The 25227-nt window shown below is 38.1% G+C and overlaps 1 protein-coding gene across 2 annotated transcripts; it reads left to right on the plus strand.

Moving 5' to 3' along the window:
• The first annotated feature begins 359 nt into the window (after positions 1–359).
• On the plus strand, positions 360–18672 carry ZDBF2 (zinc finger DBF-type containing 2). 2 transcript variants are annotated; one of them, XM_039554600.1, is made up of 8 exons: positions 360–447; positions 2890–2996; positions 3596–3647; positions 4221–4272; positions 4839–4944; positions 5805–5932; positions 9079–11885; positions 18059–18672. In XM_039554600.1, exons 2-8 carry the CDS (start codon positions 2895–2897, stop codon positions 18130–18132), a joined length of 3321 nt encoding a protein of 1106 aa, XP_039410534.1. In that variant the 5' UTR covers positions 360–447; positions 2890–2894; the 3' UTR covers positions 18133–18672. The 2 variants fall into 2 exon arrangements, with proteins under 2 accessions (XP_039410534.1, XP_039410535.1); XM_039554601.1 differs by having other exon boundaries at positions 5805–5917.
• The last annotated feature ends 6555 nt before the right edge of the window (positions 18673–25227 follow it).

Genomic DNA, 25227 nt, shown 5'->3' on the forward strand with positions numbered 1-25227 from the left:
GAAGTAATGTGTTTTGAAGGAGAAAATTGCTATTACAGTTGTTGAAACGAAACGTAGCGAAGAGGTTACTTCTCTGTAACCAGAAACATCCCGGCCGGGGCTGACAAACAGACGCCACCCCGAGGTGTTCTGGAGCAGTATTCCAGCGCCTGGGCTGGAGGAAGGGAGGCCTTGGGGGCTCCGTGCGAGTTGCGGCGAAGACAGCTCCCGACAGCTCGGCCTGCATGGCGGCTGCGGGACGGGACCCCGGGCGGGCGGAGCGCGGCGCTGAGGGAAGGAGACGCCCGAGCCGAGCCGAGCCGAGCCGGGCCGGGAGCGGCGGCTCGAGAAACCGCAGCTCCCGCCATTCCCTTCGCGGGGCGCGGCCCGCCGACCCGGAGCAGGAAGCAGAGGATGGCGTCCCTTGACCCCAGCGCGGCACTGAGGAGCGAACGGGGAATGATGGAGGTGAGACGGTGGCCGGAGCGGGGAACCGGGAGTGGGCGGGTGAGCGCGCGGCCGCCTCAGCGTCCCCTCAGCGCTCGGCAGCGGGTGCCGCGTCCCGGCGGGACGGGCGGAGCTCCCGCGGGCACAGCCGGCCCTGATCCCTCGGCTGCCGGCCGGCCCTGCGGGTCCTGCGGCTCCGCCCCGGGCGGCGGGGCCCGGCGTGAGACGGGACGGGACGGGACGGGACGAGGCGAGGCGAGGCGAGGCGAGGCGAGGCGAGGTGAGGTGGGGTGGGGTGGGCACCGCGGGCGCGGCGCTGCCGGGACGGGGCCTGCGCCGGTGCGCTGAGGCCGCGGGGCAGAGGCCGTTCCTGAAAGGAGCCGCCGCCTCCCTGTTTGTGGTAGTGCTGTGGGAAGGCAAGCCCTCTGTTTAGGGGAGAGTTTCCCCCTTGTTCTCCCTCTGCCTGCCCAGTACAGTTGCGCTCAGGTGAAGGGGTGGTAGAGGTTTTTATGAGGTGTATTTCGAGGAACAGTTTTTATTGCCTTTTAACTCTTCTTATTTTACTTGTTGCAGTGCAAGAGTGACACTGTCTGGAGAGTTTATCTGATACCTTTGACACCCAGTTACTATAAGAATGCACCACTGATTATTACTGCTTTTTAAATTGTTATTTAAAATTTTTTTAATGTGTATGTTTCATGGCTTTTGGTTGCCTTGTTAAGTATGATTGAAATTTTTATTCTCTACCTGCTGTACACAGAGTAATTCAATGAAACTAAAACGAAGCATTAATTTTAGAGACAGCTGCTAAAATAGCTTGGTTAGAATTTTATAAAATCAAATATTTCTGTATGTAACTGGTTGTTTTTACATTTGTTACAATTTAAAGGATTTTTTGGTTGTAAAATGTTTAAACTTAATTTTGAACAGGTATTATTTACTCTTTAATCCAACAGTTTAAGATACTTCTGGCTGTAAATATCTTAACTAAGGTAGAATTATGCAGTCTTTCCTTTCATCTGAAAAATCCTTTGTGGATTTTTAGCTGTAGTCTCTTTTTTTTAAAAGGTAAGGATCTCAGTTAGGCCATCCAGATTTTGGCAACATAAATAAGGCATCTGCGTAGCAGATTTCCTAATATTATTAGCTTGTGATTTAAGCTTGACTTCAGATGATAAGCAAGCTGTATATAGCTTGAGGTCAGACTTATGTCTTTGTCCTGTACACTAGTGGTCTTATAAAACACTGGTATAAAGAGATTGTTTTTCCTGTAAGATGTTTTTCTGTTAGCTACTAAGCAATAGCTGGACTTTTTCCACTTTTACCTATCACACCTCTCCTCCAGTGAGAAAATCTGGCCCATTGAGTTTCCTTGAACTGTAAAAAGATAACAAGGAGATCCAGACAGGTGTCATTCAGTATAGTTATTTTCCTAGTTCTGGCCTGTTTAAAGTTACTTTGCACCTAACTCAATTTAAATGGGATTGTACTTGCAGCTGAGTGAACTCCCAGTAGCACCTCACCATTGAAATTAGTCCTTGAAATAAAGAAGCAACAAACCATCCTCTAACATGTTGCTGTTGCCACTGCTTGGCATTTTTGAGATGGAATGAAACATTGTTGTGTCGAGGTGCTTTAATCTCCTTTTGGGGCACTGGAGAGGGATGAATGGTTGTGGTGTCCCCTGCTGGCTGTGGAACTGCTGTCTGACTGCCTCGTCCGTGGGGTAGCTTCCTCTGTGGTTGCTACACTCTTGCCATACTTTTAGCTTTATCGTAAGATTGTATACAGTAAGACTTAAAATAGCAGTAAATTGACTTCCAGCACGTGGAATGAGTTATTTTACATAAAGCAACACTCATGAAGGATAGTCTTCTGTGTTTTTCCATCACTGTCTTTTGGGTCCTGGCTGTGTATAGGAAATAGAACAGGATGACTGAGAACAGCTGATCTCTCAAAAAAGCTTTTCTCAGCTGCCAGATGAAAAGGTTTATAAGAACAGCTGGGGTTTCTTGTTTATTTGGTTTTTTAATATTATTACGTAAGTTACAACACAATGGGAAGTAGGATGAGTTTGGTGTTCTGGTGGATTGTTTTGTTTTGGGGGACGGGGGTGTGTTTAAAGTTGAGGTATTAAGATATTCCTTCTGACCATAAATGCTACAACATCCCAGGTATTTTATCGTGGGCAGTGCATAGTCTGGGAAATGACAACAATGTATAGTACACAGGGCCCATGAGGAAGAAAGAAGAAACAAAGGTATTCCAGAAGGAATGGTTAACATTTATATAGGAAAGACTGTCAAAATTACTTCCATATTAAAAAAGATGTGCTGCAGACTTCAAAAAGATTTATCCATTTGTTCAACTGTTTGCAAAATGGTACAGAAAAATTTACATGCCTTCGGGCGTGGGAAACATGCATTATTGATGTTATTTTAAAAGGCTCTTCCTTGTTGCCAGATGGGATGAGAGAAGTGTCCTGCACTGCAAATGGCCTCCTGTTCGACATTTATTGTTTGCTAGTCTGGAGTCAGCTTTGGTGGATGAGGAAGGTCGGTGACTCTAAGGTAGGTGCTAGAAAGCTGATTTAACACTTGCGTTCCATGGCGTAAAAGGCTTATGTGACACCTGGAAGTCCTTTGTGTTTGGATGCCCTAAAGAATGTAACTGCTTGTTGCTGCAGTCATATTTTTATTAAAAATTGTGAGATTAAAAATTGATTTGCAGATCTTTTGAGTAATAAGGATTACTTTTCCAGCCTAGGTAATTCCTTTGTGTGGTGTAGGTCTCATATGGGTTTTTTTACATATATATCTCATCTCAATTGTTAAGGTGACTTAGGAAATTAAGTAATTACATTAATTTGATACGGTTATTGCTTAATAACCTAACAGAGTCTAGGCTGTGCTTGTAAGTATAGTATTTGATTTCATTAATTAAAAGTTAGCCCCTTTTATCAAAGCTAAAATATATTGTTAAATATAATACTAGGGTAACCTAGTAAAGCAGAAGTTTCTCTTTAGAATTGCAGCTTCATTTAAGTCAAATATTGGTCTATAGCTGAAACAGTATAGAGCTTCTGAAGAGCTTGTAGCTTGGACTGAAAGAGGAGCTTCAGGATATGGTATGAGGATGGATTGACTTTTAAAAAATTTTTTACTTACAGATGTTTGAGAGAATCAAACGATCTGATGAAGCTTCTGCTTCTTCAGCACAAGGTAAGTTCAAAAAGTTGAAAGTAATTTTCGTTGCAGTTACATTTGAATACATAATAATTATCAGTAGAAGCATTAGTTCACCTTGTAGTTCAATTGCATACTTGGATTTCTTAAATTTCATTATGGAGCTTAGGTGGAAAGAGTGACTTTTGAATAATCCACAAAATTTCCATGTAGGTGTAAGTTTCTTGTCCTGTTGTAAGCTGATTGAGACATTTTACATTTTCTCTCAGTGATCATGGATGTCACAGTAGCAATGTAGATTGCCTAGTCTTGAACCCAGACAAGTCAGTAGAAAAATTCTCATTCGCCTCAGCCATGAAAGAGTAAAGCTTATTTTCTGAAGTTCTTGGATGAACTTTGCCGACAAAAGGATCTCTTAATGCTTTTTTGAACTTACTAAACCTTTTATCTTCCTTTAAAATAGTAGTTTTGACAAATGCAGTGTAAGAGAAGTAGCTAGCTACAGGTAAAACTCTCCATCTCCACGATACTCTGTTGGTTTTTATGTTTTGTACATGTGTTTGCTTGGGTTTTTTTTATTTTTTGGTGGTTGTTTTTGTTTTTCTGTAGGAATCCAAAGACATGGTGTTGAGGGCTCTCCACAGCAGGACAGCAGTAGCAGGTAAGTTAGGTGATGATCTGACTGGCATCCAGCTTACTGCTTACCGAAGTAAAATGGGAAAAATCTGCTTTTCAGCCTTATCTGTTACCTTGTGTAATGGATGACAGTGATACAATACGGATTAAGTGTATGATGGAGATCCTTTGTGCCTTATACCCATGTACTGTTAAAAACTGTGGGGAAGGCACATTGTAGTGCCCAAAACTACTGTGTCAGTGTCAGGTGTCCTTGGTCTTTTTTTCTTTTATTTCAAAATACTGACAAAAAGACAAATGAAAATATGACTCTGCCTTTTTCTTTAGAGGTAATTATTTTCAGATTTCAGCTAACTGTGCCTTCAAGCTGTTATTCTTTGTTCTGCATTTAAGGAAAAATTTCTTTAGTGAAATTTGCTTGAGAATACTTTAAAATACATAGTACCACTTACCATTACAATTCTAAAATAGAAACATTTATCTTGCAAGTTTTTCCCATCTTTGTAGTAAGATAGATATTTAGAATTTCTGTGCTAAGGACATGGATTAAACAACCCAACATGTCTTGATAATATTACCTGCTTCTTTCAGTTTACGCAGAAGTGGACAAGAACGTCCTCGGCCTGGAGCATCCACTGTGCAAAATAGACAAGGATACTGCAACTGTTGCCATGTACACTACAGTAATCTGGAACAGGTGAGACAGTTTCTGCATAACTTGGCAGCAGATAGCAAGGACTACCTAAAGGCTTTATCAGCTTATAAAATACCAGTTTCTGCGCTGAACAACCAATACTGAGTGAAAAATAAGCACTTTGTGAATTGCACAATATGTGCACTGAGTAAGATACCTTGCTTATTTGTTACCTGTTATAAAAGATGCTGGTGGAGTGGCATGGCTGCTGCAGTCTACTTTTCCAAAGTGGCACTTGGCTGTGCATTGCATTCATTATGTTTTTTTCTGTGTCTTTAATCTTGAGATCTGTATGTATTGTAAAGTGTTAGGGTTACAGTAATATGTTTTATATCAAGGGTGAAGATGTTTGATCAACTATTTTCAGTTCTTTAGCTCTGTCAGTCTCCTGTCTTTTAGACTTTTTAAATTAGAAAGTAGAGGCCTATTTAATCATCTACACTTAAGAAAAATCTTGTTAATTAGAGTGAATTACAGGATGTTTGCTCATACGAAGTTCAAGAATATTGTAAGTCATTTATGGATAAATTTAGAGTATTTGTTCTGGTTAAGAGACTTGTGAGCAGCTATGAGATTTGTGAGAGTATTTGTACTAGTTAGAAGAGATTTGTCAGCAGCTACCATAACCACTAATTTAAGTTCCAACTCAAAAAGATGTTTTGATACATTTTAGCATTGAGACTGCCTAAGCATACTTAAAAATTTCAATCAAGGCTTTAAAATAGAAAAAGCTGAATATTTTTCTTTTTATTTAAGTATTTTCATAGCAATGGTGTAATATTTAAGCTGGGAAGGAATTTTTAGGAATAGGCCTGTGTGCTAGCTGTAGTATTAGACTAATCATCTGTTTTATCTTTCACCAGCATATTTTCAGCTCCCAGCACAGACATTTTACAACATACTGTAGGAATCGTATGGGTACCAGTAGCTTAATGGAGCGTTTCCTGCAAGATGTTTTACAGCATCATCCCCACAGGTACCATGACAGCAGGTATAATACAGAAGGCTTTTTTTTCCTTAATACGTGGTAGTGGAATGCATGTGTTATGAATTCCTATTTCTGTTCTACTGTTGAGCAGTAAATTTGGCCCATTCGAGGTGAAACTTGCTCAATGAAGACAATTTAGAAAGACATGTATTTATATAAACAGCATGCAAATATATTGCTTTTGTGTTGTCTCTGCACTTTTAAACTCCTTTTCACTACTTATGGATTTGAAACAACACCAGATAGTATTTAAATGTGAAGACCTGGAAAAGAGGAGGAGTATATAGGTCAGCACTTACAATAACAGACTGTACAATCTCACATGTGTTTACAAATTCTTCAAATTTGAGCTTTATATATTTTATTCTAAATTTTATAATTCTGGGCTTTATATATATTTAGCAGCATATTTTATGGTATGTTTTGAAAGACTTCATAATTTTGGTTTGTTGATTATGTCAGGTAAGTATTTACATGTTTATTTTTTCATTATCCTTGCAGTTCACATGTTCAGTTAATACTTGAATTACATTAACTGGCCAATTCATTAATACTCAGATTTTGAAAAGTATTCTCTTTATTTATCATGTGCATGTTTCAAGAGTGGTAAGAGGATCAGTGTGTTAAATTTTTCTCTGTAGGTGAAGGAAAATCAATTAAATCTCATTCCTCATTTGTTATGTTTTGAAAGTCAGACAAAAGTCCCAGTTTGATCCCAGTACAGTGTTTCTCAATATACAACTCTGCTATATGTCTGACAAGCAGAAGGGTATTTTGTCTGAAAGCACTCACTGATGTGCTTTCAGACAAAAGGTGTGGCAGAATCAGCTAATATGCATGTCTATACCACACTAGTCCAGGGCATGATGTACACATCACTACAAGTAAATAAATTGTCCTCCCATCTTAAATAAATAGATTTAATTGCAGTATCTTGAGAATATTCACCATTTTTTTGCCATGGAGAAAATGCAGGATTCATTTTAAAGCAACATCCAAATGAAAAAAGCCCTTTCTTGAGGTGTCACTAATAAAAGATTGTTCCCTTGGTGAATGAAACCTGCTAACAAGGAAAAACAAACTACCATGTTCCTCTAAGTTATTGGAAGAAGGAATAGAAAAATTAGAAAAATAATGCACAAAATCTAGATTAAGTTGGAGGAAGAAGGGGGAAGAGTTAACCCCAAATCTAGACAGAGTTTGGAGGAAGAAAAGCAAAAATGGAAAACAAACTGTGAATAGATTTATTTTGTGGTCCTGCTCTGAAAAGAAAGTCATGGTCTTAATTGACACCTGAGGTAAGATTTTGGTTCTCTTCTTTCTCATGTTAAAACACTTGGATTTATACACAGTTTCACTCAGTGCTTTAAATACCTGTTTTTACTATTTATCTGAATTCACACAAGGGATCTTTATGTGCCATTTTAAAAGGTTATGGAAATATTTGTAAAAACTGATTTGTTTTACAGAACCAGTATACCTAGTAGTTATGTGGAAAAAAGAAAAATTCATCAGAGCTTTGCCTTATACTGAATTTCAAAGCATATTGTTGTTCTCCCCCAGTAAAAAAACAAAACAAAACCAAACACCCACAAACCATCAAATCATTCCTTCCTCTAAATATGTAAGTTTATTACCTAAAGAAATAATATTGAGCATTTTAGAAAGTAAATCTTCATTCTACTTAAGGGGGTAATTTGTAGCAAAACTGTCAGAAGTTCCTAACTATATAAAACTGTAGTTCTGTTCTCTTCTCCCCCCAGAGACATTTGCTTAAAAGTAATTTTTGAAAAGTACCTGTAGGCTGTTAACTGAGCTAGAGACTCAGGAGTTTGCCATAGTTTCTCCATATGAAAATCTATTTAGTTTTATATTTAGTCTTTCAGCAATGTCCAGATGCCAGGACAGAAAGATGTTTCATGTAAAGATGGAAGAACTCTGAAGTTAGGAAGTAAAAAGATTATTTCTGCTGCATTTGGCCTTCCCTTTAGGCCTTTCAGAACTTAGGTGACCAAGAATCCATGCAAGGGCAAAGCAGCAGTTCAGCTGACAGGCATTATTTGATTATCTGATCTATTTGATTACTTTGCAATCATATAGTAATAGAATAGTCCTCTTCTTTTTTAATGTTTCATTATATGAGGTTTCTCTTGCTTCATCAGTCTTACTTCCCTTAGCTTTATGTACTCTTAGTTATATTACCAAGGAATTACTATAAAAGGAAAGTACTATCAAATTTGTTCACAATGCTTCTGTTAGCTGATGTCTGCCATATCAGACGTCAAAAGTAAGCATCCATTTGGGTCTCACAAGGTCTGGTCATAATTTTCGAGTGAAACACAATATTCTTTACTTCAGTTATATTTACATATTTTAAAAATTGTTTTCATTGGATTTGCCCAGCTGTTACATGTTGAAGCCTTGTGGGTTCCTGTGTTGCAAATAGTCCACGTCTGTCAGCTGTGTTAAATCTGCAAGACACAAACCCTTGTGTTTGAGGCAATCCAAAAGACAGAACTGCCAGTTACAGAATATATAAAAATCTGTTGTCACAGCGAGGCTGAACAATCCTGACTTGGCTTCTTACTGGAGTGAGTCAGAAGCTGTGGTATGTCTGTGAGAAACAGTAAGCATGGAATTCCTTGGCCACATGTGCAGAGTTCCTATCAGGCAGCCATGTTTTGTAGAGTAAAGGGCATTTATTCTCAACGATGGTTTTATACTATTATTATGTTCCATTTCTCTTCAAAAGCTCAATTTTAAGTAATGATAGTATGACCAGTGAAATAACCTCTTCATAGGCTTACCACTTCAAATAAAAGAAATATCTTTACTTTTCCTGCTTTGCTGTATTTATAAAATTATTATAATCTATGTTTGGCCATTCTTAATTGACGGTTGCATGAAGAGAGTGATAACAATCTGGAGATTAGTCTTATCTTTAGCTTTATGGAGCATTTCCCCCTCCATAATTTTAAAAAATTTAGTATCTCTGCTAAAGTAGCAGAAACAGTAATTTTAGTCTGTTCATTATAAGTGATGCAGTTTAGGTAATTACTCTTAAAAAACCCCCACACTGCTATTGCTTGACAAATTTAAATGTATTTACAGTATTTATATAAGCTGGTTTTTTCTCCCCTGCCCTTTAGACCAACCTATGATGACATGCCACCCCCTGTCACTCTGGAGGCTCCTAGGATTTCTTGCCTGTCTTCAGAAGAGATGCAGAAAAAGAGGAGCAGTGAGAAACAGGAGATTTCCAGCAAAGACCAGGAGTCCGTTCGTGAAATAGGCTCTTCTGTTCCATGCCTGTCTCGTGAGGGTACAAAGAAAACTTTTGTAACACAAGCAGGTTTTCAAAAACTTCACGGAGGCCAGGAACGTGTTCCAGTAATATCCCAGCAGTCTATCGGCATTTGTAGCGATAAGAAATGGGTAACTCTGAAAAATGCTCGAATTGCGAATCATAGCCATGAAGGTCAGTTTACAGCTGTGAGCCCTGTACCTCAGCAGTTTTCTCTCAGTCCTACCAGCCACAGTTCCTCTGTTAATCCTAAAACAGGAAAAAATGTTAGGGATTTGGTAGGATCAAATCTGTTTCTTTGTAGCAGATGTGATGAAAGAGCAATGGAGGTCTGCAGCAGTGATGTGTTGTTGAACCCACGCTTGAATCCTGCTCCAGCACTGGTTCACCCAAAACACCCTTCAGATTCTCATCAGAATCCTACACGCAGCCACAGCAATTCTTTCTTTATTACCTCAGGTCAATCTCTCTCAAAGCGAGATAGTTTACGAACTCAGGATGAAACTCTGGTGTCTGATCTCCATCTCAGGGATACTGTGGGTATCAGCAGCTCCCTAGACCTTGGGACATCCCCACAGCTAGCACGATGCAAAAACATGAAGACAAACAGAGGTGATGAAAGTTCAGTGGATGAAACTATTGAAGATGTAATTTTGAAATACTGCCATGAAACTACATCTGAAGAAATCTATTTCAAAGAAGAGAATAATCCCTGTGTACCTTTTTCATCACTTCTGGACTGTACTAATTTAGAGGGCTCTGAAATGAGTTTTGACTGTGATGCATCAATACAGGTAGGAACAGACTTACCCAAGGCAGCTATAAAAGATATAGAATTCCTAAAAGAGGTCCGAGTATGTTTGCAAGATAAAGACTATGGAACACAGCTCTCTTCTGTTTTAAAAACTGAGTCATTAGAGAAAATAGAAGCAGTGAAAAAGGATGTTGTAGTTCATACCGAAGAACCAGTTCTTCCAGCCCTGCCTCACGTGCCTCCTTCTTTTGTGGGAAAGACTTGGTCTCAAATAATGTATGAAGATGATATAAAAATTGAAGAACTTGTGCGGGATTTCAGGGAAGGTCGTTTTCGCTGCTATTTTAACAGTGAATCCTCAGCCAATTGTGCAGGGAAGAGAATGAAGAAAAAAAAGCAAAAGGATGAAAAAAGGATCAATATTATTGAGGGTAATAGAACGGAAAGTGCACCAGTTAAAGCATTGCCAGAATTTAATGATGCTTTAAGTGGTGGCTCTGATTTTGATAACCCATCTTTAGCCTCAGATACACTATGCAACCCACAAATTGTAAAAATGCCTAGGAAAAGGACATGGCGCCTGGCTTCAAGATGTCAGGTGGTTAAAGTCAGCCATGGCACCCAGACAAGTCTGCTGAACTACCCTGTAGCAAAAAGGAAAATGTCTAGAAGAGAATCTGATCCAGCTGATCAGAAAGCAAGCATCGCGTGGCTGGAGAATGAAAAAACTCCAAACATGAAAACTAGACTCTGTGCTCTTAAACTTCCAGAGTCCTATAGCAAGATCATGAGTCCTGTTCAGCCCAAAACAGTAGTGTATGTACTCTCGTGTCCAGAGGTAAAACAGGGTAAAGGTAAACCTATAGATATTCCCAAAATGAGGAAAAATCATAACTCCACAGATAGCAAGGACTCTGTAAGGTATAAATACAAACAGTGTTCTCTCAAATATTATGACCCACTGACAAATCGAATTCTGAAAACACCTCCAAAGAGTACAGTTGGAGAAAAGGCCAAAAAGCCCTCTCATGTTCGCCAGCTTTTCAAAAGTCTCAGCATTGATGCAAACATGAAGAAACTAGCTGATGCTCAGAGAGAAAGCACACCATCAAAGTCACTCAATTGGTCAGACTTCTATGGTTCTTCTTCAGCATCTTTCCTGCCAGATCCAGATAAAGGGAATGAGGCAGCCTCAAGTCAAAAGGCAGATGGACCTTCTGTTTCCACAGAAAGAACAGATTGTCTCGTATCTGAGAACTCTTTTAAACACCTAATCATTTCACCTTTGAACTCAGTGATAGAAGGAGATTATAGATTAATTCCATTTAATAGAATTACCAAAACTCCTCTGACCTCTATCAGGAGTGAGTGGTTAGAGAGGGAGACTCCAAAAGCAATATGGAAGAGAAAAGAAGGCACTAAAAAAGAACCAGTTTTTTCCAGAAAGGCTGCAGGATCTAAGTCTGTCAGATGTACTGTGGGGAGGAGAGGAAACAGAATAACCACAGGCAAACAAACATCCAGGACTAAAAAACAGCAGAAAGAGGGGATGAGAAGACAACTTCAACCTTGTGCCCAGAAATCTGCTTTCTCCATCCACAGGTGCCAGACCAGGAAAACTACAGTGGGAAAGCACCCTAAGAAAGAAAAGCCTGATGCTAAAAAATTAAAGGTGAGGAGGAAACCAAAAAGGGCCTTTCTGAACTCAACAGTTGTAACAGGGATTCCTGAAAAAAGGCAGAAAGTCACATCAGAATCTTTTCCCAAGAAGCCAGAGCAAGCTTCCTCCAAAGTCAGGAACTGGGAAGTAAGTGGAGATCGGGGTCATCCTAGCACTGTGAACAGGCCCTCTAGAAGAACTGCTGTACCATTACTTCGAAACTGTCTTGTTCTGCCAGGTGAGAGCTAGCTACCAAAAGAAGTTCTTTTTTCTTTTTTTATAGCCAGCACCTGGAAGAAGGAAGGGGGAAAAAAGGAGGTCATAGACAATGCAGTTGAAGTGCTAGAGCTCCAGAAAGTGCAAAGCCAGTCTAATGTGAAACAAATAGAACTGTAAACTCAGCTCTTGTTCCTGGAATATGGGGACATAATATATTGCACTGTTCTACTGTGTAAAGCTGCAGAAGTTGTGGATTTGAGTTAAAAGCACTTAGAATCATATTTACTAGTCTTCACCTGTACATCAGCAAAATGACCTTGAATGGTATCATATTGTTATTATGGTATTATCAGTGCTAACAGTGCACTATAATAAGGTAATTTAGAAACTATGTTAATTAATTGTGCCTATTTTAATTTTTTCACATAATTCTAAAATGCAGAAGATGACTCAGTTGCTATGCTAGAAATTTAATGAAGATACTTCAATCGGGGCTGAATTCTGTGTACGTATTTTGTGTTTGTGTATATGTGCACCTTCTTCAACACATAATATATACTTGCCTGTGGAAAGGCATTAAAATTAATGCAGTATGATACAATTCAGATCAAGTCAGTGCTTTCTTGAAATGAAATACAATTTACACAGTTTTGTATTGACTTTTTTGTTCCTGAAATCATGTCCAAAGCATTTTTCTTTTGGACTAAAAGTCACTGTGGGCTCTCATCAAGCAATAATGGACCATGCTGGTAGGGAAATATGTCTCTTTAGGAGACTGTTCAAATGGTGGTGGCTGAAGTGAAATCTCGAATCCTAAAAGAAATATAGGGTTGGGTTTGGGGGTTTTTCATTTGTTTTTAATAGCTTATTGATTAAGTTTGTAGGTGAATTTCACATTCCTTAGTGAGGGGGATGGAAAAATTACAATGCAAACAAACAGCAGTGAGTTGTTTTAGAATGTCAGCCTTGAGTTTGGGGTTCTGTGCTTTTCTGACTTTATTGGGTGTAGTCTTGATTAAATTTTTATGGACTAGAAGTCGAACTTTCTTTCTAAACTGTCAGTAAAATATTTAAATAAACCTAGCACAGCATCCATCTAAATGTATTAGAGTTCAAATATTTGTTGAAAAAGCCTGGTTGAATTAAAATTACATTCTATAGAGATTCACGTTTGGCCACTGATGTTCCACCTGCTATAGTTTTATGGCAAAGAAACCCAAACCCATGGTGTTTTGGCTTAGTTTTCTTTCTTTTTTTAATAGTTGTTATGATGACAGTTTATTTAATGTGGCTAGGAGACATAAAGCTGGACTTGCGGATGTTTCTGTGCTTTAAAACCCAAGATTAATGGTTCATTTATAGTAAATTAAGCACATGGTTAAACATCATAATAATCTGGGCTTCAATTTGATATATTATATAATCTCTTTTACCTTAAAGGTCTTCATAAATTCTCTAGTGGTACATTTTTCAGAACATGAGAAAAACATGGAAAAGACCCTGCTATCTCTGGCATTGAACACATCTGTGCATTTTCTCCTCAGAAAACAAAACCATTCTTGAGTCTTCATTCATTTCTTTCAGAAGTGTCAGGGGTCACGGATTTGGACAGAGATAAAGGTGGACTTGGAAATGGTTTATTTTAATATACAGTATCTGAAGGAAATATAAAAGCTGTCATCATAAACCACATGTTCAGAGAATATTTTGGGGATCTTTTTAGTGTATATGCATATTCCCCAAGATAAATAAAAGATGTCCATGTGTCAGCTGGAAAGTAAGTTCATTTGCAAGTGAAATATGGTCTGACAGATTTTGTTATTTGTTTTGTTTTAATTTATTTTATTTTTTATATAAAAGTTGATTTCTATGGATGAATTTTTTTATGGTTGTCAGTAGACACAGAATCTTATGACTGTATTGCAAGTCACTGGAAAATTAAGGGCTATAATATAAGTTCTTATAGCCCTCTTAACTAATTGTGCCTGTATAATTTAATATTTTGTCTAATATAAAACTGATGTTTTTAAAGCAAAGTTTTAAAGGAATGGTTTTTATAGAAAGGCTAATTTTTAGATAAAGCAAAAGAAGATTTTTAAATAAAGTTTGTTTTAAAGCAAAGCTTTAACTCTATAGATAAGTCCCATTCTAACATATTTTTATGATACAAGAGTGTTTTCCTATCTAACTTCTTCCATCTTACTTTTCACAGTATTTTACATGTGAAGAGCATGAATTAGTTTGTGTGTGAATAAGTTTTAATGCACATTGTACTTTAAGAACACTAGTGTATATTTGTTCTCCATACTCATTCATTGTACATTTGTCTTACTGAGTGCACAACTTTTCCTTGAAATCTTGAGTAATAAAAATGTGTTGAGGACTATAGAATGACTAATATTTTTAGACTGTAATGTCTTTTTTTTTTTTTTTTTTTTATAATAGACCCTCTTATCAGGATGGGGTTTTTAGAAGAAAAATGTTATATTTAAATAGAAGTGTAACTAGCTATATATTTTCCTTTAAAAAAAAGCAAAACAAAAAAAAAAGTATGAAATGTAAGAATTTATTAGAAGAATAAGACTTGAGGTGCAAGTCTGGAAACATTTCTGTGGCTGACATTGTCAAAATAAGGTTTACTGTAGGCTTGGATGTTAATCTGTGCCTCACTTCTCAGTGTTCAGAGAAACCTCTTCTGTGCATGCTCAATAACTACTAGGATAAAGCAGAAAGACTGGGATGTAAGAAGTAAATGCAGAAACTGCTTTGGAAAGAGAATTGATGAACATACTTGCAAAACAAAAGATAGCAAAGACATTCAATATCGTGCAAAAAGGAGAAAAAGTATTTTGGAGTCTTGAGAAACAGGCAAGCACTTCCCCGTTAGATATATAATACAGTTTCTGCCCGTATGGAATAGAGCATTGTTTCATTAGCATCATGGCTGAAACTTCAAAACATGATTGTGGAGCCTACACAAATGTCAAACTTGAGAACTGAAATACTTTCTCTCTGAAATTGATATGCGGGTTGGTTGGTTTCGGGTGATGCTTCTATTTTTGTTTGTGTTTCCTTTTTTCTTTTGTGTTTTTTGAGGGGGGAGAGGTTTCTTTTAATGTTAGTGGACAAAGATGTTTTGTCAGTACATTTGCATGTCTTAACATGGAGAAGCAAGAAAAGAGCTGGATTAGAGAGGGATAATGTCATGCTTTTTGAATTAAATTGACAGCAGTTAGAACCAGGACCTTTTATAATAGTTGAGAAAAATGTTATCGTGTCTTCTTCAATGCATATGCAATTTTGACCTGTAAGTTCATTGTTTTTATTATACATTTCATAATTTTTAAAAGCCTCTCCCCACATAAAGTACTCATTCAGCCTTTCAAAACAACCTTAATTCTAAGCAGATAAATTTTTGTTATTCACTAGTATGGTTAACCATGAGTGTGACCCAGTCATATTTTGCCAGGTGCTAACCAAACAAAATAGCAATCCCCCAAAACTTTAGATGCCTGACACTTGCACCTCGCAGTTCTTCAGTTAATTTGCTGATAGGGTTTTTTGCTCTCTTGTTCTTTCTGACAGGTTTGCATCCAATGTTCTTGTAACTGTGTTATGAAAGTATCCCTCCCTGGCACTCAGATAAATGAGATATTTCTGTTTAATAATGGAACTATGGCTTCATCTGAAGTTGTGCTCAAGTTTCATACTAAATTTGTGCCCAAATGAGAATGTGTTTTTGTGGTTTTCATGTTCTTGTTATTGATAATGTATTTTGCAATAATTGCTTGATGTTGTAATTTTTTATCTGCTTCTCTCTATCTCCTGTCTGTGGTCGTTTGACACAGTGTGGTTTTGTAAAGATACAGGGATTCTACACACTCATCCAGTGCTGTTACTGGATGTTCTTTCTCTGTATCTTCTCCTCATTTTATTTCAGATTAATTGTTCCATTGTTTTTCTCAGTCATGTATTTGGATCTCTTTTTTTATGTTGTAAAGAGCTAAATTACAGGGCAGTATGTTCTGTTTGGAAGTAAATCAGTGTCAGGTAACAGAAGAGGATGTTGTCCCAGTCTGAAGCGTAGAGGGCAGGTTGGTACAGGTGTTCCTGTGCTTGGGAGTCTGCTTTACTTCACTGAATAGTGTGAAACAGGAGTGGGATGATGATTCTTGATTCCTTTGCTGGTCTTCCTTTCTTTTTCCCTTGGGGTCACTCTGCCTGAGAACAAAGTAATCTAAACTCATACTGGAAATAAAGGCTTTTCAGCTTTTGGTGTTTTGGGGACAGATAGGAAAAGTAAAATGTATCTCTCTCACTAATGTAACTAAAATCACTGAATTTTTTCCTTTAATGTTTTATCTGCTGAATCACAGAATTCCTGGTAATATTTTTCAGAAGAATTTGTAATAGCATAGTTCTGAGCATGCCCAGAAGCAAAGGTTTTGTTCCTTGTTTGTTTTGCAGCTATAAATTAATTCATTCCTTCAGCAGAACAAATCTTGCTTTAATAAAATAAAGAATGAATATGTACTTTTGGAGTTTCTTTATTCTTGAAGTGGAATTTAACTTGAAGCTGTTTGCTATAATTTGTTGTGGAAAGAACACTACAGAATGCCATGGAATAAGCTACTAGTCTGAAGGCAGACAGTCATAATTTAAACAACTGTTCACAATGGTGTGATATCTTGACTCAGTGAAGCCAAGATTCGTCCTGTTCTGTGCCAGCTGAAGGATGACACTCTAGGATGGCACTGAAAAGGTGACATACATTTAAAATGTCTAACTTCATTTTGGCAGCATGAAACCAAGAAGCCCCAACCACATGGCAAGCCAGATTCCTGCAGAGCTTACTCATTAAGAGTTTTTTGAGAATGTGCACTTACTATATGAGGGCAGGGGCTGGAAGTATCATAATCTTAAGCACCTTTCTACTTTATGCAAAATGGTTTGGCATCTGTAATCATAGAACAAATTAATGCAGGCAGAACTCTCTTCAAAACTTAAAAGTGTGCAACAACACTTTTAGGAGTATCTGGTAAGCTGATTACTAGAATGCCTTGAACAGTGTAATACCTTGTTCTATAAATTGGTAGTCATTTGCTATTTGCAGCAGTGCCTGTTTAAACCAGTGTGATCTTTCGCAGGAGCAACGCACACAGATGTGTCAGATCAGTAAATGTTTGAGAGGCAGAGGCGTATGGTTTCCTGAGGCTTTAGTAAGTCATAAAATTTCAGGACATGCTTTGCAGTTTTCAGCCCATAGTTGAAAATAGCCATGTATTACATAGTTGGCTGAATGAAGTTAATACTGTGCTATCAGGTAATGATTAACTAAAGAAATAATTGTTCAACCATCTCAACATGGAGTTACAGACATGATACTATAAGCAAATTTTAAGTCAGGTGATTGCTCTTTCATGGGAAATAAAAACAATTATCAATATGCTTATAGAGTGTGTAAGGGAGATCCAGTCCAAATTGGTATATTTGAGAGTTATGATGGAATTAATAGCGTAGTTATAGTTGGCTCTGGATTCACTGGAGTAATTAGTGCTATAATTATTGTGTTTTGATGGTTTTGGAAGTCATAATTATTTTCTTGGAGTGTAGAAGCATTTCTTATGAAACATAGGAACACATCATTATTACAGTTTGTGATTTAACAATGTCAGCATTTCTAAACTTCGTTTCTTTTTTTGTCAGTGTTCCACCCTTAAGGAAAACTGAAAAACAGTTTTTCCCAAAAACTGGGATTCATAAACAGGTTTTTCAGTATCACACATCCTCAAATATAAATGTACTTTAATGTATTAAAGCTGGTCAGCTTCTCATATTTGCTGTGTCATACTGCATTAATGTTGGCACTGGAGCCTCTGAAAATGTTGGTTATAGCTTACTTAGTTATGATTGATATTGTGCAAACAAGTTGCAGAATCAAAATACAGCCTTGCTAGCTCATGCAGAGAGCTTAAATACTGTACTGGCCTGGCGATTCTGCTATGATAATTAACAGAGAATCTGAAGGCAGAGTCCCTTGTGTGTGACTTGCTTTTCATTACACTGAAATTTTAAGATGAAGAGGGAGGTAGAAGTGAGGTGTAAGACTTAAATATTTAAGTTAAAAAGGTTTTATTTGCTTAATGCAAATAATAATGCTTCTCTTTACTGCTGCTTGTTTTATACTTTCAGGTAAGAAGGGAAAAATGTTTATAACAAAGATTGTGCATGTACATCCTTTTGAAGGCTCAAGAGAAAAGTTGTAAGGCAGTACATGGCTACTTTCAGGTAAGAAGGGAAAAATGTTTATAACAAAGATTGTGCATGTACATCCTTTTGAAGGCTCAAGAGAAAAGTTGTAAGGCAGTACATGGCTACCAGCAGATTTCTCCACATGCCAAAGGCACTCTGTTACAATTCAGGTCTAATGATGAGTAATCAATCAGTTGCCCAACTGATGATAGAAACACTTTTCATTTTATTGGACTCAGTCTGCATACAATTAAAAATAAACATACTGACTTTTTGGTGACAGATATTTTATGGATTTCTAAATGTGTCTAGTGCTTTAATTTTTCGATCTGTTCTAGCAAATTGTCATTTCTTGAGTTATTGCCAACACACTCTTGTTCTGATTGAATCTGGAGTCAGGGTAATAATTGAGTCAAAGTCAGCATATTTTTACCTACCACAATTAGTTACTGTTCATACAGCACTTTCTGTGGATGTAAAGAACTCTTAAGTGTTTAATACTATCAAGAATTATCTTCTATATTATTCATATTTTAGACATTAGTGTTAAATGTATTTTTAAAAATGCATTGATACATTTATATTTTTGTGAATATAAATGTGTATTTGTCATTGATAAGCACAATATTTTTTATTTTTGGAGCTCAAAGGAGAGCACTAATGAAATAGTATTTTACATATTTCCAGTTATATACAGAGACTATTCACTTTTTCTGTGCTTAGCAAATTTCTATTTTTCCTCCTTCACACTCCTCCATTTTAAAATAAGAATTCATCTGCAATGCAGAGTTCTCCATCTTTATTTTCTCAGAGTAGGGTGTGATGAGTATCATTTGGCTGTATCACGAAGATGATTTTATGTAATTATGTAGTTATTGCATATGCCTTCATAACTACCTCTGCCTTTTCATGGAAGCTGCAAAGGGGAGCCAAGCATCCTTGTCTGTTCCCAGTCCTTTTGCCTTGTTTGACTACCCACCCCATCCTTCTCGAGATCCCTATGCAGCCAGTGGGTCAGCTCCCCTCCCCTCTTTTCCTTTATTTCATTTAGCTCTACAGTATGTTGGAAAACAACCTTTTTTAATTCACAGGAAAAAATGAGTTGAAACCATTTTCAACCAGTTTTTCATGTAAGAGACTCACATTCTAGTGCACGTGTGGGGAAACAACAAAAATCTGACTTTATATTTTGGCAAGCTTTGTGTTCCCACCATCTCCCCTAAGCTCACAGAAGTGCAGTAAGGGCTGAGGTTGGCAGGCACCTCTGGTGACCATCTGTTCCAATCCCCTGCTCAAAGCAGGCTCAGCTGGAGCAGGCTGCTCAGGGCCAGCCACATCCCACAGATCTTAGCATCTTGAAGCACGGACATTCCACAGCCTTTCTGGGCAACCAGTTCCAGCACCTGGCCACCCACACCCCCACAGTTAAAAAGGTTTCTTATCTCTATGTTTAAACAGTTTCCTGTGTTTCAGTTTGTGATCACTGCGTCTTGTCCTTTCACCACGCTCTGCATGTTTGTTCCCTGGCTGGCAGCTGGACCAGTGTTTGTGCCGTGTGTCCCCTGGTGTGCTGGTACTGTCCACAGGGGCTGTGGGGAACAGCTGGCACTGACACCCTTGCCCAGCTGTGCCAGGAGAGATTTTCTTGAAGTGGGGAGCCCAGCTCATAAAAGTGAAGGTGCCAATGAGGATCTCTGTGAGGTTGGATTTTGCTGGGTTTACCTAGCTTTTGTGGCAAATTGAGTCCTCTAAGCCAACTTTCTAAGGATTGATCCTTCTTTTTATCCTATGGGATCTGGGTTGTTTGTTTTTTTTTGTTTTTTTTTTCTTTTTCCCCACTAGATTTTTCCTTGGTTCTCTTGACTATTTCAAGTTATATGGGTTTGCTGACTGCAAATCTAAAACTTCACAGTTGTGTGCTACAATTGCAAATCTGTTACAAGTCTCTACACTTCTTATGTATATTCTTTTAATGACTATTTATTCTGCTTGCTTTTATCTCCATTTGCTCTTTATTGAGACTTCTGTATTGGTTTACACTGAGTCCAAGATTTTGTTCTAATTGGCTTAGTATTAATTTGATTTGATAAATATTTTACAAACATGGCACATAGGGTAACTTGCTGTGGCTTATTTTGTTAGAGCTTTTTTACACTGTAAGTTTCTCATTGTTTGTTTTGCTTCTTTCTTTTGTATGGACTTTCTTGCCTGTGTTCATAAAGAGCTTCTGTTTGGTTTCCTACTGCTGAGAATTAGATTAAATAGCTTTTAATGAGGAGGGCTGGAGGAGCAGGAGTTAAAAGAACCCTCTTTTGCTGACTTGTGCTGCCATTGCCTTCTCCAAAGCAGGCCAGTGGCATTGTGCAAAAACCCAGGTTTTTATCACTTTGTCACTTTAAATCCTTTCTTAAGGATAAGGGATGTCAACTCTGTAAAAATATAGGTATGTAGATTAAAAATGTTGTAGAACAGCTAAAATAGTAACATTAGATTATCACATTTTGCTACTGCACTCTCTCCTAAATTTGCTATGAACAAAAACTTGATAAATTTGTATCAGATATCAGCAAGATGAAGTTACAAACATTCCCAGTGTGAGAGTTGCCAATGTTCATGCCTCCTTTTATGCTTAGATTTATCTTTAAAAGGGCATTTTGTTTTAATTTTCTTTTTGTTTGAATACTGTGGTATGTCTCTGTCATCAGTGTAAGTTCTTTCTCTTATTCCATCTTACATAGAATGAGAGTGCTTGCATTTTTTCTTTGTTAATATACTTATTTCTCTTAAGTTTTTAGGGGGAATAATTAACATTTGCCAAAAAATGACTTGTAAATCTGAGCTCCACTGTCATCAGTTTGTGTGAAACTTAGTAAATTCTTTAATTACTTCTGAAGAGGTGGGGAAGGCATGAGTCTGCAACTCACTCTGAAATTTTATGTGAAATGCTGAAGTTGTGGTCAGTTTCTTTTTCTCCTTTCTCCAGCACTGTTTTAAAGAGCTACTTTGTGCTTTTAGCAATGTCTTGGCAGTCAAAATTCTCAGCCTATAAGTGGATTTGAAAGGACTGAGTAGTGAAATTCAAGCACAAGTTGACTCGGTTTTAACTTTCATTTTCACGTTTTTAACACTTAGAAGTGGACTACCACTTGTATCACAGTCTCAGCTTTGTACTTTCAAGGAAGAAAACGTTCTAAATGGTTAATTCCGAAGGTATTTGTGTGGTAAGTATGGCTGCTTTGTTGAGGAAAGGTTGTGGTAGTTTTTATTTTTATTTAAAGTAAATATTTACACTTAGTGGACTTGATGTAAGTGAAGGTCATGTAGCATCTCAGATGTCAAGAGATGTTTTTGTAAGCAGCCCATAGGAGGATACTTGCTCTTTTTCAGCCTTTTGGTATTATGTCACTTAAGGCACATAGAATTTCTCTTGCAATTGCAAAATACATGTCTACTTGTCTCGGTTTTGGAGACAAAACTTCAGGAGGAAACACTCCAGAATAAGCGTCTCCTCCAAAGGGAACAGGGCCTCCCCTTTTCCTCCATCAATGAGACAAATGGGTCAAATGAAGTGAAAGTGGGAAAAAGAAACCAAACTATTTATTAACACACAAACAAAACAGGGTAGAACAGGATAAAAAAACCCCTCAAAATACAACAAATTCCCAGAGAGGGAACAGACACGTGGGCTTGGACCAGCCGGGGCCACCCTGCGGGCCCACCGGGTGGGTGAGGAAGGAAAGGAGGCAGTGAGGCAAGGGGAAGGAAAGGGAAAAAAGAACAAGAAAAAAACCAACAGAACCTTTTCCCAGCTAGCTGGAACACAAAGGAAACCCAGAAAAGCAGCACAGCGCTCCTGGCACACTCCCTGCCGAGCCTTTGGGCTCAACAGTTCAACCGCCCCCTCGGGTCCGTGGCTGCGGCCCCGCCCCCGGGTCCCTCCTAAAGGCACAGCGTCCTTGGGCATTGAGCGGGCGGTAAAGGAATAAAGCGGCTTCATAACATCACCCCAGGACACTACTACACTGAAAATTAATGTTGTAAGAAGTACTAAGAGGCTGGAAACAGTCTTCCTGATTAAAAAAAATTGTGCATATAGTTATGAAAGGTCTTTGTGATGGCATTCACTGTGTGATGTCAAGGTTTTATCCATTCGTATTTGTGCATGTACTGGGCTTATTTGTCAGCTAGAAAGTATCTAGTTGAAAGATGGATTTGAAACAAATTATGTTGAAGTAACTGAGATTTTGGAAAGTTTGGATGTGGATTTTAATTTTGCAGTTTGAATATGTGAATTTAATAAATACAAAATGAACTTTAGTGTGGCCGTATCTGTTCCAGTCAAGGGAGGGCAATAGGACATGATTCCAGTAAGTTACAGCTCAGATCATCTAAGAGCTAACTTCTGTCATCAGCAAGCTTCTGTCAGTTCAAGGGGACCTACTTCTGAGCTGTATCTGATATCTGTAACATTTTGTGCTGATTCAGAGCCAGAATGCTGCAGGTATAGCAGAATATTCATCCATGTGGCTGGGCTGAAATCAGCTGGCGTCAACACAAAGACCTTCAGTGCCAGAAAGGAGCCTGGGTCAGATCCCAAGCATGATGTGCCATTCCCTGAGGTATCCACTCCACTACTCATACTCCAAGAATGTTTGTTCATTTTACTTAAATATATTAATTATTTTGATATACAGTTATCAGTAATGGAAAAGCTTTCCAACTACAGCACACAGTAATTTTGACATGAGTCTACCTGCCTAACCCAAGCAGTTGAGTTGTGTTACAGTTTCTTACCTGCTGCTTCCAATTAAGAATTTATTTAGCTTGCTTTTCTTCAGTGGCTTGCATGTTGGATGGTGTAAAATAGAAGACCACTTCCTATCTCTCTGCCTCGAGCCAAAATGCTAATTCTTCCTGTGTTCTTAACTGGTGCTTTGATAGTGTGTATCACAACACAGGCGACTGCACAGCCGGGCTGCCAGCGTATGTTCTCCTCCCAGCTGCACAGCTGCTTCAGGCAAGCTAACTATAGCTTTGGTTTTGTGAGTGGTATGTCAAAGCCATCTATTTATAAACCAAATTAGAAAATGCCTTGCAACTGTAATTTTTCTTTCAGGCTTCCCTTCCAGCTCTCCAGGAGCTCAGCATTACATATACATAGATTTGGCCATAAAATTTGAACTTGTCTGAAAAATAAAAGATGATATATTAGAAAAACCAAAACAAAACCCCCTGTTAAATTATGAAATTCTGGAATATACATATCAGTCCAAAAACATTTAAAAATATTTTTATATTTTACCTTTGATATGAATCATGAAGGATGTGGGGATGCACTAATAAATTTTTTTTTCCATTTTCCATCATTTCCAATTAGTTGTTTTTCTTGAAAGTATTTCTTAGTAATAAACTGGTATTATGCTTGTTTTGAAGGCTAGAAAACTGAGGTAAGGTAAAATGCTTAAGAGAAATATTTTAAACGTGTTCATTAGTTTTGACCTTCTTCAGTTTCAAATCAAAATGCATGCTGACTAATGGTAGAAATTTGAATGGTCTGGATACTGGTCCAAGTATTTGCTTGATGTTTATGAGGATCAGGCCCTAGGTAACCTGAAATGAATCTCAATGAAAATGACATTCAACATAAATGGAGATCCTTGATCATGTGGGGATAAGCAACCTTCCAGAATCCACAAAAGAAACACCAACCCTCCAATTCTCTCTGATTTATAGATCAATATATCAGTATTGGAAGGACTCAACTTTTCTCACTACTGTGTAGGGGCCTGGGTAAAGTTGTGGAACTTAGATCATTTAGATCTGAATTACAGATGCTGAGCTACACTAACCTCCTGTGGGTAAGATTTCAGTCTGTAAGCAGCCAGCCTTTTCTCTGCAGAGCCGTTCTCTGAACATGAGAGTAAGACAGCATGAGGAGCCAGTAGACTATAGTTACCCATGGGTAGGTGATGTTAGGAGTCTATCCAAATGGTTTTGGAAGGGTTTTCTGTATTAAATAATAGACTTCTCTCACAGATTTATCTCCTATAACTAAGCATTTTCTTTTAAATATAAACAGCTCTGTGCCACTTTTAGAACATGTGGATTACTTTGTTAAATTATTAACCAGTTTTTATCATCAGTAGGGGAGTTTTTATAGAAATGAGAGCAGGATCTTACTCACTGGTTATTTTTAAAATGTGCCAATGTGAAGACGTGTACTTGTGACAAGGCTCATGAAGCCTAACAGAGCTGTTGTACAGATTTTAAAGGAATTACAAAAATTAGAGATAGAAAACATTCTTTTTAGGCATAAAACTCCATCCAGGAATGGTGCTTGCAGTGTATTTGATATTCTGCTTCTGAAATCAGTGGATGTTGAGGCTGTTCAACAGCTCTTGGCAAGTTTTTATTATATTTCGGGATACAGCTAGTAGGCTGTGAATATTGAAGCAAGGGGAAAACTGGTATTTAAATTTTAATTTAAATGGTAAGTATTTTCTGCCTTGACACAAGACATGGGTTGGCAGTAGGCTGTATGTCATCTTCTTTCTCTTCTGCTTTTTCTGTCACTTGCAATAGGGGCTGCAGGTAGACAAGCACTGAGATCCTGTTTTGCTTGAAGGCCTGACAGGAGAAAGGTCCAGCTGTAGGGGTATTGATTGCTAAGTCAATTACTGTCAGCTAAATATTTGGAAGTCCTTACTCCCAAGTTCTCTGTGATATACCCTGAGGATACCAATGTACCTGCTATCCATAAATTCCAAATCCTGGGCTAGTGGAGTGTGGTCAGGCATGAGGAAGTCTCTGTAATGATGTCTGCCAGACCCTGAGCAGCTCAGCTTCTGAACAGGAAAGACTAGGCTCTTCCAGAGCTGTAGCTCCATCCTCTTTGGTAGGTGACTGAAAACAAACAAGTCTGTTTTGCTCCAAACTGTAATGAAACATAATGCAAGAATATATTGAAATTCACCAGAAAATTGAATTACCTTTCTGCAGAGTGCAACTTGTCTGTTGTAACTGAAAATATTTTGGTGAAGGATGGTGTAACAATTTAGAGCTGAGAGAACGTGGGTATCTCTTCCTCCAAGGCCCTGCAGAATTACTTT

The sequence above is a fragment of the Corvus cornix genome, chromosome 7 (genome assembly GCF_000738735.6).
Source record: "Corvus cornix cornix isolate S_Up_H32 chromosome 7, ASM73873v5, whole genome shotgun sequence".
Lineage (NCBI taxonomy): Eukaryota > Metazoa > Chordata > Aves > Passeriformes > Corvidae > Corvus > Corvus cornix.